At 49.8% G+C, this 19079-nt stretch overlaps 1 protein-coding gene across 2 annotated transcripts in view; it reads right to left on the bottom strand.

Moving 5' to 3' along the window:
• The window catches only part of BNC1 (basonuclin 1), a 35648-nt gene that overhangs the window by 16203 nt on the left and 366 nt on the right, over positions 1–19079 (bottom strand). For both annotated transcript variants that reach the window (XM_054713199.1, XM_054713198.1), the window contains exons 2-3: positions 4458–4557; positions 1823–2058 (exon numbers count right to left, since the gene is read on the bottom strand). In XM_054713199.1, coding sequence (XP_054569174.1) covers positions 1823–2058; positions 4458–4557 — 336 coding nt within the window. The remainder of the gene's footprint in view (positions 1–1822; positions 2059–4457; positions 4558–19079) is intronic.

Genomic DNA, 19079 nt, shown 5'->3' on the forward strand with positions numbered 1-19079 from the left:
TGTGTCTTGGAAATAAATTCATACCCCCATTTCACTGAAATTTTTACCAAAGTTGGCTGACACTATTTCCTAGTATAGTGGCAAGGAAAAAAAAAATTAAAAAGCTGCATCTGTTTCATGTGTCAGAAAAATGATCTCATTTATATCAGGAAATACATCCTTTGCCTCTAGATGTGAAACGGGAAACCTGCCCCCATAGCTTGTTATAGAAAGGGAGGGCAGAAACCGGTGTGGCTCAGTGGATAGAGCGTCGGCCTGCGGACTGAAGGGTCCCAGGTTCGATTCCGGTCAAGGGCATGTACCTTGGTTGCGGGCACATCCCCAGTGGGGGGTGTGCAGGAGGCAGCTGGTCGATGTTTCTCTCTCATTGATGTTTCTAACTCTCTATCCCTCTCCCTTCCTCTCTGTAAAAAATCAATAATATGTATTTTTTTTTTTAAAAAAGGAAAGGGAGGTAAATCCACTTTGCGAAGCCCTGGCCAGGAGATTCGATGGGTCGGAGCACCGTTCCATACACCAGAAGGCTGAAGGTTCAATTCCAGGTTGGGGGGTTTGATCCTGGGTGGGGGCAAGTATGGGAGACAACCAATCTCTCTCTCTCTCTCTCTCTCTCTCTCTCTCTCTCTCTCTCTCTCTCTGAAATCACATATCCTCAGGTGAGGATTAAAACAAACAAAAACTGTTCTGCACATAAAGAGAAGAGAGAAGGCATGAAAGGCACAGAGAACTATGCCTTTCATCTCTCCTTCATGGAGAGACAGAGACAAAATGTGAGGAGGCCGAAAGAGAATTGTGTGTGTGTGTGTGTGCGCGCGCGCGCGCACATGCAGAGAATAAAAAAGAGCATGAACACAGAAACATCACAAGATGGCCCATTCTAGGAAGGAGCATCAGCAGTGGGGTGGCAGACAGCTTTAGAGAACAGGGACTGGGATTGCTTGCTTGTGGATCTGCAAGGTAAGTGCGCTCTCCCACCCCCTAGACCTCAGTAAAATCTCACACAGACAGCATCTATGTCAATAGGGAGTTTGCAGAGAATAAAAGAAGTGGAGCCCTAGCCGGTTTGGCTCAGTGGATAGAGTGTCGGCCTGTGGACCAAAGGGTCCCGGGTTCGATTCCGGTCAAGGGCATGGACCTCGGTTGCAGGCTCCTCCCTGGCCCGGGCCCCGGTCAGGGCATGTGCAGGAGGCAACCAATCGATGTGTTTCTCACACATCGATGTTTCTCTCTGTCTTTCCCTCTCTCTTCCACCCTCTCTTCCACTTTTTCCATATTTCCTGGGAAAATATGGAAAAATATCCTTGAGTGAGGATTAAAAAAAAAAAAAAAAGAAGAAGAAGTAGAGGCAGCATCCAAGGCAGGGCCAGAGATTTACTCTGGAAGAGCTGCCAGTGAAACCCAAGCCAAGGATCAGGTAACCTCCCACATCCTGAGTTTCACAGGTATCTTTTTTCTTTTTTTTAAAAAAAAATGTTTTATTGATTTCAGAGAGGAAGGGAAGGGAGAGAGAGAGAGAAAGAGAGATAGCAACATCCATGATGAGAGAATCATTGACTGGCTGCCCACCACCGAGGCATGTGCCCTTGACCGGCATCGAACCCGGGACCCTTCAGTCCCCAGGCCGAAGCTCTATCCACCGAGCCACACCAGCCAGGGCCCACCAAGTATCTTGAGGGAAGCCCTGGACTCCTCCCAGAAGGTGAGGCAGGGCATTCGGCCGCTAGAAAAAAGACGGAAAGGGAAGGATGCCCGCAACGGCTGTAGCGCTGGTAGCGATGCGGCCATGGATGGGAGGAGACACTGGCGGAGGAGGGTGGCCCACCTGCAGCACGTATCCCCGGATGTAGTCCTGAATGGTCCAGTCCAGGGCGTGCAGGATCTGCAGGACCTCGTCTCGCTTCAGCACGCTGAAGAGCCGGTCCAGGAGGATTTTCAGGCGCACGGGGATGGCCTGGGTCCCGTAGAGCATGAGGCTGCTGATGTCAAACACCACATTGTACTGGACGATCTCCACCTGGCTTGTTGGATACATGGGGGGGATCCTCAGCTTGCTGAGCGCTGGGAAACCAAAGGAGGAAATGACGTGATTATAAAAAAAATACACATATATATATATAGTTATTGATTTTAGAGAGGGAGGGAGAGGGAGAGGGAGAGAGAGATAGAAACGTCAATGATGAGAGAAAATCATGGATCGGCTGCCTCCTGCACGCCCCCAACTGGAGATGGAGCCCGCCCCCAGGGCATGTGCCCTTGACCGGAATCGAACCCGGGACCCTTCAGTCCGCAGGCCGACACTCTATCCCCTGAGCCAAACCAGCTAGGGCAGAAATGACGTATAAAAGGATCCTACTCTCAAGAGACACACTGCTTAGGAAGTAGGCTAGTACCAGCTCTCAGCGATCTGTTCCAACAGAGGGGAAAAAAAAAAAAAAGATGATACAAATAATTATCTTAATAGCTTTCACAAGAACTTATAACGTGGACTGGCCCGAGACTCTTCTCGTCTCCCTTTCCTGTGGCATCCCTGAGGAGGAAGAGAGCCGCAAGTAGGGGGGAGTGCAAAAAAAAGGGGGGGGGGTGGTGGTGAAAATAAAGGTCCAGGTGCCCAGTCCAGAGGATGGGAAATCAGGAAGCACCAGGTGAAGGACCTGGGTTCGGGAGTCCAGCAGACCCAGGCCTGACACTTCCTGGTTGACCCACCGAAACCCACTTCTCACTGGTGTGGCTCAGTGGATAGAGCGTCGGCCTGCTGACTGAAGGGTCCCGGGTTTGATTCCGGTCAAGGGCACATGCCCGGGTTGGCAGCTCAATTCCCAGGAGGGGGCGTGCAGGAGGCAGCCGATCCATGATTCTCTCTCAACATGGATGTTTCTCTCTCTCTCTCTCTATCCCTTCCTCTCTGAAATCAATAAAAATGTATTTTAAAATAACAATAAAACAACAAACCACCGAAACCTATGTTGTCCGGTGTGACAGACATCAGCCCCACATGGCTACTTACGTTTAGATTATATTCATTAACATTGCCCTAGCCGGTTTAGCTCAGTGGATAGAATGTCAGCCCGTGGACTGAAGGGTCCGAGGTTCGATTCCGGTCAAGGGCACATACGTTGGTTGCAGGCGTGATCCCTGGCCCTGGTCAGGTCGTGCGGAAGGCAACCAATCGATGTGTCTCTCTCCTATTGATGTTTCTCTCCCTGTCTCTCCCCTTCCTTTCCACTTTCTCTAAAAATCAATGGGAAAATATCCTTGGGTGAGGATGAACAAAAACAAAAGATAAACTCATTAACCTTTAAGAAAACTGGAAATTCAATTCTGCAGGCACACTTGTCATGTTTCAAGAATTTGGTAGCCAAATTTTTTATTTTATTTTTTATTATTATTTTTTAACAGGATGCCCAGTTAAATCCTATCTAATAAAAGAGTACTATGCAGATTGATCATCACTGCAACACACAATATAGCTGCCCCCATGTGGTCAAAGATCCTGCCTCCATGTGGACACAAGATGGCTAGCAGGAGAGGGCAGTTGGGAGGCACCCGGCCTGCAAGGGAGGGCAGTTGGAGGTGATCAACCCTGCAGGAGAGGGCAGTTAGGGGTAACCAGGCCAGCAGAGGAGGGAAGTTGGGGGCAAACAGGCTGGCAGGGGAGTGGTTAAGGGGTGATCAGGCTGGCAGGCAGAAGCGGTTAGGGGCAATCAGGAAGGCAGGCAGGCAAGCAGTTGGGAGCCAGCAGTCCTGGATTGTGAGAGGGATGTCCGACTGCCCACCGGGATCGGGCCTAAACGGGCAGTCGGACATCCCTCGAGGGGTCCCAGATTGGAGAGGGTACAGGCTGGGCTGAGGGACAACCCCCCTCCGTGCACGAATTTCGTGCACCGGGCCTCTAGTCTGAATATAAACACCAAATAAGTGGGATATGTCTAGACTAAGAAAATATTGATTGATTGAGAGAGATAGAAACATCGATGATGAGAATCATAGATCAGCTGCTTCCTGCACGCCCCCTACTGGGGATCGAGCCTGCAACCCAGGCATGTGCCCTGATTGGGGGAATCCAACCCTGACCTCCTGGTTTACGGGGTCGACGCTCAACCACTGAGCCACACCGGCCGGGCTAAGAAATTCTTTTTTTGTTTATCTGAAATGAGCATTTAACGGAACAGTCTGTATTTTATCTGGGCTTGAGCTACCGCATTAGACGGCACAGACCGGTTCTATCATCTCGAAGCGATGGCAGGGGGGCACACGTATCATATGGAGTTGTGATCAGAGAGAGGACACATCCAGAGCTCTTAGGCGGTGACCCGGCACACGGGAGTAACGTACACACGCTCGCTGCCATTCTATTCTTAGCTATTACGTCCATTCCTGAAGACCTGTAGAAGGTATTTAGAGGGAATACTCCCAGCCAAGAAAGGGGGGCGGGGGGGGGGAGAGAGAAATAGAGTTACCGTGAGCCACCCATCCGTGTCTGCACTGCTCACACTGCCGGTGGTTCATTTTGCCCGGTTTGAAACTTGGGCAACTGCAGTTCAGAGTACAGCCGATAGCCTGCAAAAAGAGAACACAGGTACTGCTTAGCATGTCCCGGGGGGGCGTGGGGGACACACGGCGTGTACAGAACAAAACCTCCTCCGGTCAGCAGCATTCCTTGTCAGTGCGTGCCCACTCCGTGCCAGGCCCAGGCGTGTATAGTGGACCCTGGAAAGAGGACCTGGAGGCGGTGAACAGCTAACACAGATATCCTGCAGGAGAGACTAGGCCGCAAACATCGGAGCCTGTTACAAGATTAGGGGTTGGACTTCAACATAAGACGGGAAACCATAAACATACTAGAGGAATCCACAGGCAGCAAAATCTCAGACATATGCCGAAAGGACTTCTTCACTGATACTGCTCCTAGGGCAATGGAAGCTAAAGAGAAAATGAACAAATGGGACTACATCAAAATAAAAAGCTTTCACTCAGCAAAAGAAACCACCAACAACACAACAAGAAAGCCCACTGCATGGGAGAACATATTTGCAAATGCTATCACTGATAAAGGTTTAATCTCCAACATCTACAGGCAGCTTATGCAACTTAATAAAAGGAAGATAAATGATCCCATAAAAAAATGGGCAACGGACCTGAATAGAATCTTTTCGAAAGAAGACAGGAGGAAGGCCAAGAGACTCATGAAAACATGCTCAACGTCTCTAATTATCCGAGAGATGCAAATCAAAACGACAATGCGGTACCATCTCACACCTGCCGGAATGGCTATCATCAACAAATCAACAAACGACAAGCGCTGGCGAGGATGCGGAGAAAAAGGAACCCTCGTGCACTGCTGGTGGGAATGCAGACTGGTGCAGCCACTGTGGAGAACAGTATGGAGTTTCCTCAAAAAACTGAAAATGGAACTCCCATTTGACCCAGTAATCCCACTCCTAGGAATACATCCTAAGAAACTAGAAACACCAATCAGAAAGGCTATATGCACCCCTATGTTCATAGCAGCACAATTTACAATAGCTAAGATTTGGAAACAGCCTAGGTGCCCATCAGCAGATGACTGGATCGGAAAACTGTGGTACATCTACACAATGGAATACTATGCTGCCATAAAAAAGAAGGAATTCTCATCATTTGCAGCAACCTGGATGGAATTGGAGAACATTATGCTAAGTGAAATAAGCCAGTCCATGAAAGAAAAATACCACATGATCTCACTCATTTGTGGATAATAAAGAACATTATAAACTGATGAACAAAAAGATAGATACAGAGACAGTAAAGCATCAAACAGACTGTCATATTACAGCGGGAAGGTTAGGGAGAGGTGGGGGAGATAAGAGATCAACCAAACGACTTGTATGCATGCATAGAAGCATAACCAATGGACGCAAAACACTGGGGGGTGAGGGCATGTATGGGAGTGGGAGGGGGCATTGGTAATATATGTACACATATAATACCTTAATAAAAAAAAAGAAAAAAAAAGTAAAGTGAAAAAAAAGATTAGGGGTTGGAAGGAAACATCTGGGTTGTTATTATTAAGAACATGGAAAGGGTGAAGAGTCACATTTTTTAAAAAATATATATGTTTTTTTTTAATTGATTTCAGAGAGGAAGGGATTGGGAGGGAGACATAGAAACATCAGTGATGAGAGAGAATCATCACTCGGCTGCCTCCTGCACGCCCCCCACAGGGGATCGAGCCCACAACCTGGGCATGTGCCCTTGACTGGAATCAAAGCTGGGACCCTTCAGTCTGCAGGCTGGCGCTCTAGCCACTGAGCCAAACCGGCTAGGGATCATTTTTCTTTTTTCCTTAATCCTCACCTGAGGCCATTGATTTTTTTTAGAGGGAGGAGAGAGGGAAAGACAGAGAGAAACATCGATGTGAGAGAAACACATCGATTGGTTGCCTCCTGCACGCGCCCCGACCAGGGCCGGGTCAGGGAGGAGCCTGCAACCGAGGTACGTGCCCTTGACCGGAATCGAACCTGGGACCCTTTGGTCCACAGGCTGATGCTCTCTCCACTGAGCCAAACCAGCCAGGGCTAAAGAGTCACATTTTCTTTCTTTTTTCTTATGATTTTTTACAGAGAGGAAGGGAGAGGGAGAGAGAGTTAGAAACATCGATGAGAGAGAAACATCGATCAGCTGCCTCCTGCACGCCCCCTACCGGGGATGTGCCCGCAACCAAGGTACATGCCCTTGACCGGAATTGAACATGGGACCCCTCAGTCCGCAGGCCGACGCTCTACCCACTGAGCCACACCGGTCAGGGCAAGCGTCACATTTTCACTGAATCTCTAAGGTGATGGGAGCAGCAATGCTGAAATGTACACGGAGGCTGCCTGGGAACAAGTAAAAGGGAAGTGATTGGAATGGAGAGAAATCCACAAATTCCAACTGATTGGAATTTGTTCCCCATCAACATGTGGTAGAAGCTGAATACCAGACTAGATAAGAGGACAGGTACCGGCTGTATCCGGCTCCACCCCTGGACTGCGTGACTGACAGAGACAGACACGGGCTGGACAAGCCCTGCACGGACGCCCTGCGGGCTGCACGCTACAAGTGCCGCGTGTGGTGTGTGGGTGCGGCGTGTGCAAGCACAGGGCTGAAATAAAAAAAATAGAGACGTACGTGCCAACAGAGTCTGGTGTTAGCAACAGAGCTCCCCATCCATTTTAAAGAGGAATTCCTCAAAAGGGGATGGAGGCCTGCAGCATGTAATCTATTATTCAAGAGAAAAAGCTCTCCCAGGGGCTCTGACAGCTAGGTTCCTGGGAAGAGCTGCTGGGTGGAATCCATATGATGCCAGACAGCCTTGAACCTGGGGAGTGTGTACGTGTCTGGGAGGCCAGGTGTGTGAGTGTGTGTGTGTGTGTGTGTGTGTGAGAGAGAGAAAAAGCTCCACATCTGCCCTAGCCGGTGTGGCTCAGTGGACAGAGCGTCAGCCTGTGGACTGAAGGGTCCCAGGTTCGATGATTCCGGTCAAGGGCACATGCCCAGGTTGCAGGCTCGATCCCCAGGAGCGGGCGTGCAGGAGGCAGCCGACCCATGATTCTCTCTCATCACTGATGTTTTTCTATCTCCCTCTCCCTTCCTCTCTGAAATCAATAAAAATGTTTTTGAAACATCCAGTTGCTGGACGGCTGGTAAATTGGGGCAGGCGGCTTGGAAGACAGTCTGGCAGGGTTTCACAAACACGCGTTACCACAGGATCCAGCAACCCCACTCCTGGGTATGTGCCCAAGACAACGGAAAACCTCCCACCACACAAACGTCTGTTCCCCAAAGTGGAAACAGCCCCCCCCCGCCCATGTCCTACAGCGGATAAATGGATAAACAAAGTGTGGACATCCATACCGTGGATACCATCTATATATATAAAAGCCTAAGCTACCGAACAACCAAACGACGGTTTGGCCGGTCACTATGATGCACACTGACCACCAGGGGGCAGACGCTCAACACAGGAGCTGCCCCCCTGATGGTCAGTCCCAGAGGATGGCCAGCAGCCGGTGAAGAACTGGAGGCAGCGGGAGTGTGTTAGGTAGCGGGCACAGCACGTGCAAAGGCCCCGAGGCACCGAGGGGCTGGAGTTTTCAGGGCACAGAAAAGGGGGCCAGTGTAACTGGAGTGGATTTAATAAGGTTAATGGTAGGAAACGGGGGGGGGGGCCGGAGAGGCGACGGAGACCCCTCTGCACAGGACTGTGGGGCAAACCAAGGAGTATGGGTTTGATTCTAAGTCTAAAGGTATGAAATTCACATGATTTGCCTATTAAAATGACACCTCCCTCCGGATGCAGAGCTGGGGAGCCTGAGCGCCCCCTCCCCCCCACCACTCCTCTGCCCCCAGCATCCTTCACCGGGAGGTAGTAAAACTTACAACTGGCCTCCGGCGACTTATGTCTTACTTCCTGTTCAGCCCTGTAAGCTCCAGGTCCCTGACTTGGAGCCTCTGACCATAAAGTGGGCTTCCTATCTGCGCCCGCCTCCCTCAGAGGCCTGGAAGGCACGTTAATGAGAATGCACAGACTGGAGAGTTGAAAAGGCCAATTAGCCCAGTAAGGCTGCTGTTACTGCCAGGCCTCCAACGCGTAGGTTCTTTTTTTTTTTTTTTTAATTTCTTTATTGATTAAGGAGTCACATATTTGTCCTCATCCCCCCATTCCCATCCCACACCCCACCCCACGGATGCCCCAACCCCCTGTTGAACTTAACCGTTGGATAGGCTCGTATGCATGCACACAAGTCCTTTGGTTGATCTCTCCCCCCTCCCACCAACCTCCCCTATCCTCCCTCTGAGGCCCGATAGTCCGATCGATGCCTCCTTGTTTCTGGTTCTGTTCTTGTTCCTCAGTCTATGTTGTTCATCATTTCCCCTAGATGAGTGAGATCATGTGTCACTAGAGATATACTTATAAGAACCGAATGTGAGACGAGCAATAATAGTTATGCTGACAGGCAGATGAATCAGTCTGTAGTGAGTTTCTTTCTGGACCAACAGTTCTTTAGAGACCCAATTTCAATGTCCACCAGTTCCTTATGTGTACATGTCAGCACTGACCCCTCAGCTCTGGATGGTGGACAAATGGTGGTAACGGAGGTCCGACACCCTCTGGTTTGGTCTCGGCCGCACCCAGGGGCACGGCTTCACCCGGACTCAGGGGAACGTGGCCTCACCCAGACCCAGGGGCGCGTGGCCTCTCCCAGACCCAGGGGCGCGTGGCCTCACCCGGATCCAGGGACACATGGCCTCACCGGGACCCGGGGGCGCGTGGCCTCTCCCAGACCCAGGGGCGCAACGCGTAGGTTCTTAGGTCCGCTGGGCTCAGGGGGTCTGGCGACACAGACGGAGCTACCAAAAACACGACAAGACCTCCATACAAGGTGCTTCACCGTGAATCATTCCTGCAAGAGGCAACGAAACCGAATCGCAAAACCCACACCTCGGCCCCCGGCTGGTGTGGCTCAGTGGACAGAGCGTCGTCGGCTTACAGACTGAAGGGTCCCGGGTTCAATTCTCGTCAAGGGCACAAGCCCAGGTTTCCGTTTCGATCCCCAGCAGAAAGGCAGGCAACCGATCAAGGATTCTCTCGCATCATTGATGTTTCTCTCTCTCTCCCCCTCTCCCTTCCTCTCTGAAATCAATAAAAATATATTTAAAAACAGACAAACAAAACCCAACACCTAGTGGCTGACCCTGGGCCTGAGACTTTGCCAAGCTTTCACTGGTATTATTTTTATTTTTGTTAATCCTGACCCGAGGACATTTTTCCATGGGTTTTTAGGGGGAGAGGGAAAGACAAGAGAGAAAACATCGATGTGAGAGAAACACATCGATTGGTTGCCTCCTGCAACCAGGGCCCTGGCTGGGGAGGAGCTTGTAACCAAGGCACGTACCCCTCTATCCACCGAGCCAAACTGGCTAGGGCTCACTGGTATTATTTAAGAGAATAACGAATGGAGCAATGAGAGAGCTGTGCCGTGCTTACTCCCGTATTTCCCGGCATATAAGACGACTTTTTTTAAAAAAAATATATATTTTATTGATTTTTTACAGAGAGGAAGGGAGAGGGATAGAGAGTTAGAAACATCGATGAGAGAGAAACATCGATCAGCTGCCTCCTGCACACCCCCCACCGGGGATGTGCCCGCAACCAAGGCACATGCCCTTGACCGGAATCGAACCTGGGACCCTTGAGTCCGCAGGCCGACGCTCTATCCACTGAGCCAAACCGGTTTCGGCATAAAACGACTTTTTAACCCAGGAAAATCTTCTCAAAAGTCGGGGGTCTTATACGCGGGAAAATACGGTAACCCACCCATCATTTGGCAATGACTCACTTTAATTCTAAATGGCAAATACCGTATTTTCCGGCGTATAAGACCCCCCGACTTTTGAGAAGACTTTCCTGGGTTAAAACGTCGTCTTATACGCCGGAAAATACGGTAATTATAGATGCCCACTCGATGTCCTTTTGCCCAATCTGCCTTGGCAAAAGACCCTTCCTTTCCACATCTCCTTCGGTGGCTAGGTTATCAAGCACGGGGCCAGTGGCATGCAAGTCAAGGGTTAGGTGGAGTTTTACAGAAAGCTCCTTATACACTGGAGGTGGCTCAGCCGAGGGACTCCTTTGCTTGCCCTCCTGGGGACACGGACGCGATGGCTGGACTGCGGAGGCCATTGTGCAACCACGAGGCAACCTTGGAAGCCGTGCCCGAAGGACGGCGGAGCGGGAAAGGATGGTGTCTTATGCAGGGAGCTCTTTTCCTCGCAGCCAAACGCATTTCCCAAGTTGCACACGGATCTTAGGGGGCCACGGAGAGGGCCGCGTCAAGAGCACGTGAGAAACGGCTAACCAGTAAGATCCCCGGGGCCACGTTCAGAGCGTGGGGTCCTCTCTGAAGTGTGAGATCCGAAGGGCTGCGCCCGACGCTTGGTGGTAAGGATCCTAATTTCCCAACTTGAAAGCAAAGGACCCAGACTGCTAAATCACAGGTCGCTGTTTAAAAGTCCCCGGGCTTTATGCTGAGACCGGTTTGGCTCAGTGGATAGAGCGTCGGCCTGCGGACTCAAAGGTCCCGGGTTCGATTCCGGTCAAGGGCATGTACCTTGGTTGCGGGCACATCCCCAGTGGGGGTGTGCAGGAGGCAGCTGATCGATGTTTCTCTCTCATTGATGTTTCTTGCTCTCTATCCCTCTCTCTTCCTCTCTGTAAAAAATCAATAAAATATAATAAAAGTCATCGGGCTTTAGGATAAAAATGTTTCAGGTTTTCCCAAGTTGTATGTTTAAAAATGTTAAATACAGACCATTGCTGTTTATATATTGGGAGTCCCAGGGGGAAAAAAAACCTGCCCATCTATAAGACAAGGGTAGCTTCCAAAGCAGTTGTCCCACCTTAGCGCGTGGGGAGAGGGCCTGGTTTCGCTTCACCGACAATGAAATTGCCACGCCCGCTCTCTGTGGCTGCAGACCTAGCCTCTCTGGTTCAGGAAACCGTGTCGTTCAAGGGCAGGAGGTCTCTGCCCAACGGCTCTTTGCGGCCGCTCTGCCTCTCTCTCTCACAGTTTGTACTTCTCCCGTCTCTTATTAGACCAGATTTTTTTTTTTGGGGGGGGGGGCTCCCTACCTTCTGCCTTCTCATTTTTCTCTAACTTCTTTCATTTTTTATTTTTTTAAGTTTTCTACCTTTTTTTCCCTATTTTTGAAAAAAAATTTAAAAATATACCTTCTGCCTTCTCATTTTTCTCTAACTTCTTTCATTTTTTATTTTTTAAGTTTTCTGCCATTTTTTTCTATTTTTGAAAAAAAAAAATAAAAATATATTTTTATTGATTTCAGAGAGGAAGGGAGAGGGAGAGATTGAAACATCCATGATGAGACAGAATCATGGATCAGCTGCCTCCTGCACGCCCCCTACTGGGGACCGAGCCCGCAACCCAGGCATGTGCCCTTGGCCGGAACGGAACCTGGGACCCTTCAGTCCCCAGGCCGACGACGCTCTATCCACTGAGCCACACCAGCCAGTGCTCTAGTGTTTTTCTTACGGAGGCAAACCCCCAGAGGTACAACGAGGATTCTGAAAACAGGATCACGATTTGCCAGATGTCTCAGGACAACGGGGGTGAAGGGAGAAGAACACCCAGGAGGCCCCGTCGGTGTGTGAGGCAGCTTTCCTGCTACTCCCAGCACCGCCCGGAGACCAGATGTCCATCTCATGCCACCACCTTCCATTAGGTAGTTGAACAAAACGACGCCCATGTATTTAATACGTTGATTTTTTTTTTGTTTTCTTGTGCTTAAGGCATGTCCTGTGCACTGGGAACTGGGGGAGGAACTCCCAGTGTCTGCTCTTGGGGAGCAAGAGGGGGAAGAAAAGTCATACAACCTGATAGGGCAAAGAATAGCTGAGCAGACGGTGCGACTTGTCAAAAATCAGTGAGAGTCATCCCCTATATTAAAATCTAGCAATCCGAGAGATACTGAGAATAAATGCAAAACTCGCTGGTCACCTTTCGAGATGCTAGGGAGGAACCAACGGATTATTCCCCAAACTGGTAAACAGCTCCGGCCGGTGTGGCTCAGTGGATAGAGCATCGGCCTATGGACTGAAGGGGTCCCGGGTTTGATTTCGGTCAAGGGCACGTGCCCCCGTTTGCGGGCTCGATCCCCAGCAGAGGGCGTGCAGGAGGCAGCCGATCAAGGATTCTTTCATCACTGATGTTTCTCTCCCTCTCCCTTTCCATTCCTCGCGGAAATCAATAAAAACGTATTTTAAAAAAACACCACACACCTGATAAACAGAGGGAAAGGCTCAACTATGTATTCTTTTTTTTTGTTTTTTATAGAAACTGTACTTCAAGGGCAACCAAATCACTGATGAGACCAAGATTCTCTTTTACAGAAGTATTCCAGTGATAAAGAAAGAAAGAATTCGAACGTCAGCATTCCTCAACTCCTAATTAAGAAGATGACAACCAGCTCATTTGCCTTTGGATGGAAGGATATATCCATTACACACGGGGTGTCCTTGCCAAATATGTCGAAATCTGAATTAGACTAAGCCTCTGGGTCAACTCCCATGCGCAGAAAATACAGGGGATAGAGGAATGCTGACACGATATCACAAGGAAGTAAAATGCAGAGTGGGAGCCATTCAACAGGACAAACGGCCCAGTTTTTTTCCAACAGATAAATTGCAAGGAAAAAGGTAAAGTGTAGATCTACACATTGAGAGAGACAACGTATGCCCTGGCTGGTGTGGCTCAGTGGATAGAGAGTCGGCCTGGGGACTGAAGGGTCCCGGGTTCGATTCCGGCCAAGGGTACATGCCTGGGTTGCAGGCTCGATCCCCAGTGGGGGGCGTGCAGGAGGCAGCCGATGAATGATTCTCTCTCATCATGGATGTTTCTATCTCTCCCTCTCCCTTCCTCTCTGAAATCAATAAAAATATATTTAAAAAAAAAAGAGACAGACAACATATGGACCTTATTTGGATTTTGATTTGAACCAAGCAACGGCAATATCAAGTTTACAGGACAATCAAAGGAATCTGAATAGGGGAAATTTAATGACATTAAAGAGTTGTTAATTTTTTAAGCGTTATATGGTGATATTGCTTTTGTCTTTCATAAAAGACTTTTCTTTTAGAGCTATGTATTAGAACATTAATGAATGAAATTATAGGATGTCACTCTACCTGTTTTGGCTCAGTGGATAGAGCACTGGCCTGCGGACTGAAGGGTCTCGGGTTCGATTCCGGTCAAGGGCACATTCCCAGCTTGTGGGCTTGATCCCAGTGGGGGGGGGGGTGCAGGAGGCAGCTGATCAATGGTTCTCTCTCATCATTGATGTTTCTCTCTCTCTCCCTCTCCCTTCCTATCTGAAATCAATAAAAATATATATTTAAAAAAAGAAATTATATGATGTCCAGGATTTGCCTCAATGTACTCGTGTTGGTAATGATGGGGCAATGGGTAGGGGGGGATGGATGAATGGGATTGGTCCAAAGTTGAATCCCCAAGCACATGTCACTAAACTCTGTTAAACTATTCTCATTTTGCTTTAAATTCTCCCTAATAAAAAGAGATGAATATTTAATGAAATAAATAAGATAAATAAAAATTTCCCCCTTTCCAACATTTTCTTTAAAAAAAATTTTTTTTTTTTTGTTAATCCTCACCGGAGGATATTTTTCCATTGATTTTTAGAGAGAGTGGCAGAGAGAGGGGAAGACAGAGAGGAACGTCGATGTGAGAGAAACACCTCGATCGGTTGCCTCCCGCACGAGCCCCAACCAGGACCCGGGCCCGGAAGGAGCCTGCAACCGAGGCACGTGCCCTGGACCGGAATCGAACCCAGGACCCTTTGGTCCGCAGCCTGACGCGCTATCCACTGAGCCACACCGGCCAGGGCTTCTTTTCGAGTGTGACGACAAACACAGAGGGAGAAAGCAGCGTCCTGTGGAGAGGCGGGAGGCGGCTCCTTCCAGGAGGCAGCAGGCATGCTCCCAGCAGCGTCTGCAGGAAATTCCAGTCCGAGGCACAAAGAAGGCTCACCCTGGACGTGTGTGTCAAGCCCAGGAGGCTGGGCCACAGAGCGCAGATCCGTCCCAGGCAGCGAGAGCCCACCCAGACAGGCTACCTGGGGGAGGGGGTCGGGGTGGGCTGTCCAGATGGGCAGCCGGGAGTCTCTGTGTCGGGTTCTGAAAGAGGGGGGAGACCCTGTATGCCGTGAGCACGAGCTGCGAGCTTGGACTTGGGAAGCCTCAGGAACCAGGTAGGCCGCACCGGCAACGCGTGTGCAAACGACACGGTAGGAGAACGGACAGGTTTTGGGGTCCTCACCACGAGGGTAGGGATGAAAAGGGGGAGACCCGTCCCAGAAGACGGAGGCATGGAAAGGGCAGGTGGGAGGGAGAGAGCGGGACAGATGTCGGGCCAAGTCTACCTGTGAGTAGAAAGTGTGCGTGACACACTCGCAATGTTCGCTCGCTGCTCAGTTCAAAGAAGGTGATGGGGGGGGGGGGGAAGGCTTGTTCTTTGATCTCTATAAATCAAAGTCTACACTGGGTGCCAAAATAATTTAACAGCTGTGCCTTTTTTTTCCCCCCTTAAAATGATTAAGTTCTAAACACACAAAAATGAGAAAAATAGGCAAATATTATCGTAGACGCCAAACCACGTGTTTGTTTTTGAAAAAAAAAACAAAAAACGAACTCACAACAGTAACAGCCACAACAACTAGAGAGAAACAGGAGATACAAATATATTGCTTTCTTTTGTAACCTAAGTTTGCGAGACTTCAGGGGTAATCTTCAGAAATCTTTGGTAACAAAAAAGAACAGAAGGACGCTAACTGCCCACGTAGCGTATGTCTGAACACAACCCTCAGCGTGGGAGCAGGGGCGAGAAACAGAAATAACAACAAAAAGACATTTACACTTTAGGATGCATTTTTTTTTTTTTTTACGCTTAAGGGTAATTTTAACTAAGGTGGCCAGTGATACAAGCAATGCAACCTCACTACTGCTGCTGATGCAAAAATAACGATGCAACTGTGAGCATTTCTAAGTACAATCTTGCAAACGTCTCTTTGAGGGATTTAATGAGAACTAGATTTTAAAAACAAAGTGTAAAAAAAAAAAAACAACACAAACCACCCTAGGTTTTCAAACTAAAAAAAGTCTTTAAAAAGGAAAGCTCAGACAGTCAGTTATGCTATCCTGATCGCCGTCTTCCAAGTCAGTACGGTGTATCATGAAATATCAGCACGGCCCGTATAAAAATTTTACCTTCACAAATGACTACGACAAGGAACAATCAGAGGGCTAGAGAACAAGGCCAAGGATTCTGCAAGCTGGTGGAGAGCTGGAAAAGAACTCTGATGTTTGCTGGGGTGCATGGCAAGATCACAGAAATGGTCTGTAAGAGGAGACAATTTAATATAACTGTACGAGGGCGGGATGGGGGGGGGGGGGGGCGCGTTAGCAGCCTGAACTACAATTTACCCGAGACAACTATTTCCTTCGACGTACTCTGCGTGGACCTGGCCTTCACGGCGTTTTATTTCTCCATCTCTCCTTTCTCTCCCATGAGCTCAGCGGAATGATCATCCCCCCCAAGGCAGAGTCCTCCTGTGATACATCATTCGGGCTGGTTTATAGCGATGAGTCCATGTGCGGACGGCAACAGCAATAGCCCGTCTGCTTCCAACTCTGCCAGGTTTGAAAAGGCACCAAATCGGACTCTGGGAGAACAGGCCTGCTCTGGGTAGACCTACCCTTTTTGTACTTCACCATGGTACCAAGCTGCACCCCCCTAATCCCCCCCCCCAAAAAAAAAAAAACAACCCCTTTGGGGATAAAATCGGCATATGGCTGGGAGGAGGAATGGGGCCACACTGGAATCTTGGAATTTCCAGAATTAGGAAAAAGGGCTTCAAAGCATGACAAGATAAGAGGAAGCAAGGTTTTCAGGTAGAAACTGATTGAAAAGGAAAAAAAAAAAAAAGACTAAAATCCTTCCAGATGCCCCATTCTGAGCGGAACCCAGTTATCTTGAACATCTCTCAGGCAAGTCATGAAAAATAGAATATCTCCATCAATACAATTAAAATCTTGGAATAAGGTCATGTTAAAAAAAAAAACAAAAAAACAAGTAGAGACTCCCTAAGTGTTGATGTTAGATCCGAAAAAGGCTGAGAAGTCAGTGCTGAGTTCTTACCTTAGCGAGGGGATTTCTAATTCTTTTTTTCAACAGGGCTGCTTTTGAGAACAGTAACTCCGCTCTCAGTGACATCTGCAGAGGTGAAAACTCCCCCTGGGCTAAAGCCTGCTCCTCCTGCAAGTAATTTACCTCGTGGAACCTTCAGGGCAACTCTTTAATGGCCACTGACTGTCAAAGTAACTTCTAAAGCATCTACCCAAAGCTTGAAGGGCACTGGGGCCCCCCCGCGCCACCCCGTACGCGGCGGTTCAGTTTTACGGACAAACTGAACTTGAAAATTGTCTTCCCATTTATACGTGTCCCGAAGCGTTCACAAATAGAGAGAGCGTCCTTAAAGCACAATTATTATTCATCCCCCGGGGAGAATCTATACACGGCTTCTCTCGCCCAAAAGGTGCGATCCCCCTTCTTTCCACGCTGACGATTCTGAGGTACAGAACGCGGGCCTGGGCCTGGGCTGCGTGGGAAAAGATGTAAAATAAAATAAAAAAATATATATAAATAACCCTCTCCGCAGAGCTTACGCTTGCACGGCAATTAGCCCACGCTGCCTCGTCTTTCGAATGTGAATTCGAACGTTCCAGAGCCAACGGATCATTTTTTTCTTTTTTTTTTTCTCACAGCCACACACTGAAGCTCCAAATGAGACGACACAGGGGTGTCTGGCCATCGTGATGAGCTCCCGGAGCAGGAATAGCGGTGGTGACAAGTGCAGATTTCACCACCTCTTTCCGGCGTCCGGCGACAACAGGAACGTGTCCGACCGATCGCGGAGTGGAAATGGTAATTTCCACTTTTTTTTTTTTTTTCCTTTTGGTGAAATTCAAGTTGGCAAACTTACTGGATGAGAAATTCAAAGGATGACTCACACCTCGCGCTCTGCCCCGAAAGGACCACGTTACTGATGAAAACCCACAGAGCAAAAGGGGTGGGGGGCCCTCTTCTCCCACCTGCATTTTAAAGCAAAAATCAAATCCCGGGCAATCGATAACGCCCGAAGGAATGCTCTTTTTTGTGCGATGTGCAAAAAAAAAACGTCATTTTTGACATGTCCCCATTTTCATGATGTTTTACCAACACGTAGCAACCGATTTGGGAAGGGGGTCCCTTGAGAAGCCGGCATATGCATCCTCGCACCAAAATTTCAACACGTCTGTGGCAAGCTCAGGGCCCGAGAGATCGCACTGGAGAGATCCCACGGAATCCAACGGTGACTTAAAACCATAAAACAAGGAAGAAGAGATCACCAGGGGTGGGGGGAGGAAAGGGGGCCTGCCGAATGCCGTTTTTCAACTCACTTCTGGTGCAGCCAGAATCTCCGTCGCTTGGACGAGAAGAGATCAATTTAAAAAAAATAAAATAAATAAAAATTGCTGCTAGATCTGCTCTGTGCACCCAGAGCTGTAGCAACACATGTTTCCCCTACACACACTCACACCCTCTGACAGGGATTCCCAGGACACCCGTGGGGCCCCCCCTCTTGGAGGCCCCTTAAGTGTTAACAGCAGAGGCCTGGCTGCCACCAGGCTGTCTGGCCTGATTTAAATGCCCCGTCCCGTCCTTCAGAGGCGTGCGGGGCGCGCCGCGGGCCATAAAACCCGGGACAGGACTGAACCTTAAGAGGGTCTGATCCAACAAAGAAATAAAAAATAAATAAATAAAAATAAAATAAAATAAAATAAAATAAAATAAAAATACATTTAAAAAAGTGTCTGATCCCCCCCCCCCCCACACCCACACACCCCAAACACACACCATGTCACTCCTACAATTCAGGCTGTTCTCGGGCATTCCATGGCACCGTCCAAGGCAGGCCGGTGACAGCCGCGCCGCCACAAAGAGACGCCTTCCAGGAGAAGAACGTGTTCCTGCGCCGCCGCCTTGGAGAAAGTTTGGCTCCGAGCTATGCGCCCCGATGAGGCTCAGATCGCCTCCTGCCCTCGCCTCTCTGCGATCTTGTCACATCTGGATGACACATCCCCAGCCTCCCGGGCACAGCCGGGGGAGGAAGGGGGGCGCGGGGACACGGGCACCCGACGCCGCCGCCGCGTTCCCCAGGGCGCACAGACCTCCCTCCCGCCCAGGCCCCCGGAGTCCCTGCAGGTGCCCCGTCCCGAGGCGGGGAGACGCGCCCCGGGCTTTGCCCCCTGCGCGCCCCCTCCCCGCCGCCCCCGCCGCTGCGTCCCCGGCCGCACGCTCGGCCGAGGGGACGCGCCGTGCGCCGCGACGCTGCGGGCACCTCGTGCGCGCTCTCCCCCTGGAGGTGCGCCCCCCAGCGCGGCGGGAACCGGGTCCCTGCCGCCCGCCGGACCCCGCGCTCCCCACGGCGCCCGT

Source organism: Eptesicus fuscus, chromosome 25, assembly GCF_027574615.1.
Source record: "Eptesicus fuscus isolate TK198812 chromosome 25, DD_ASM_mEF_20220401, whole genome shotgun sequence".
Lineage (NCBI taxonomy): Eukaryota > Metazoa > Chordata > Mammalia > Chiroptera > Vespertilionidae > Eptesicus > Eptesicus fuscus.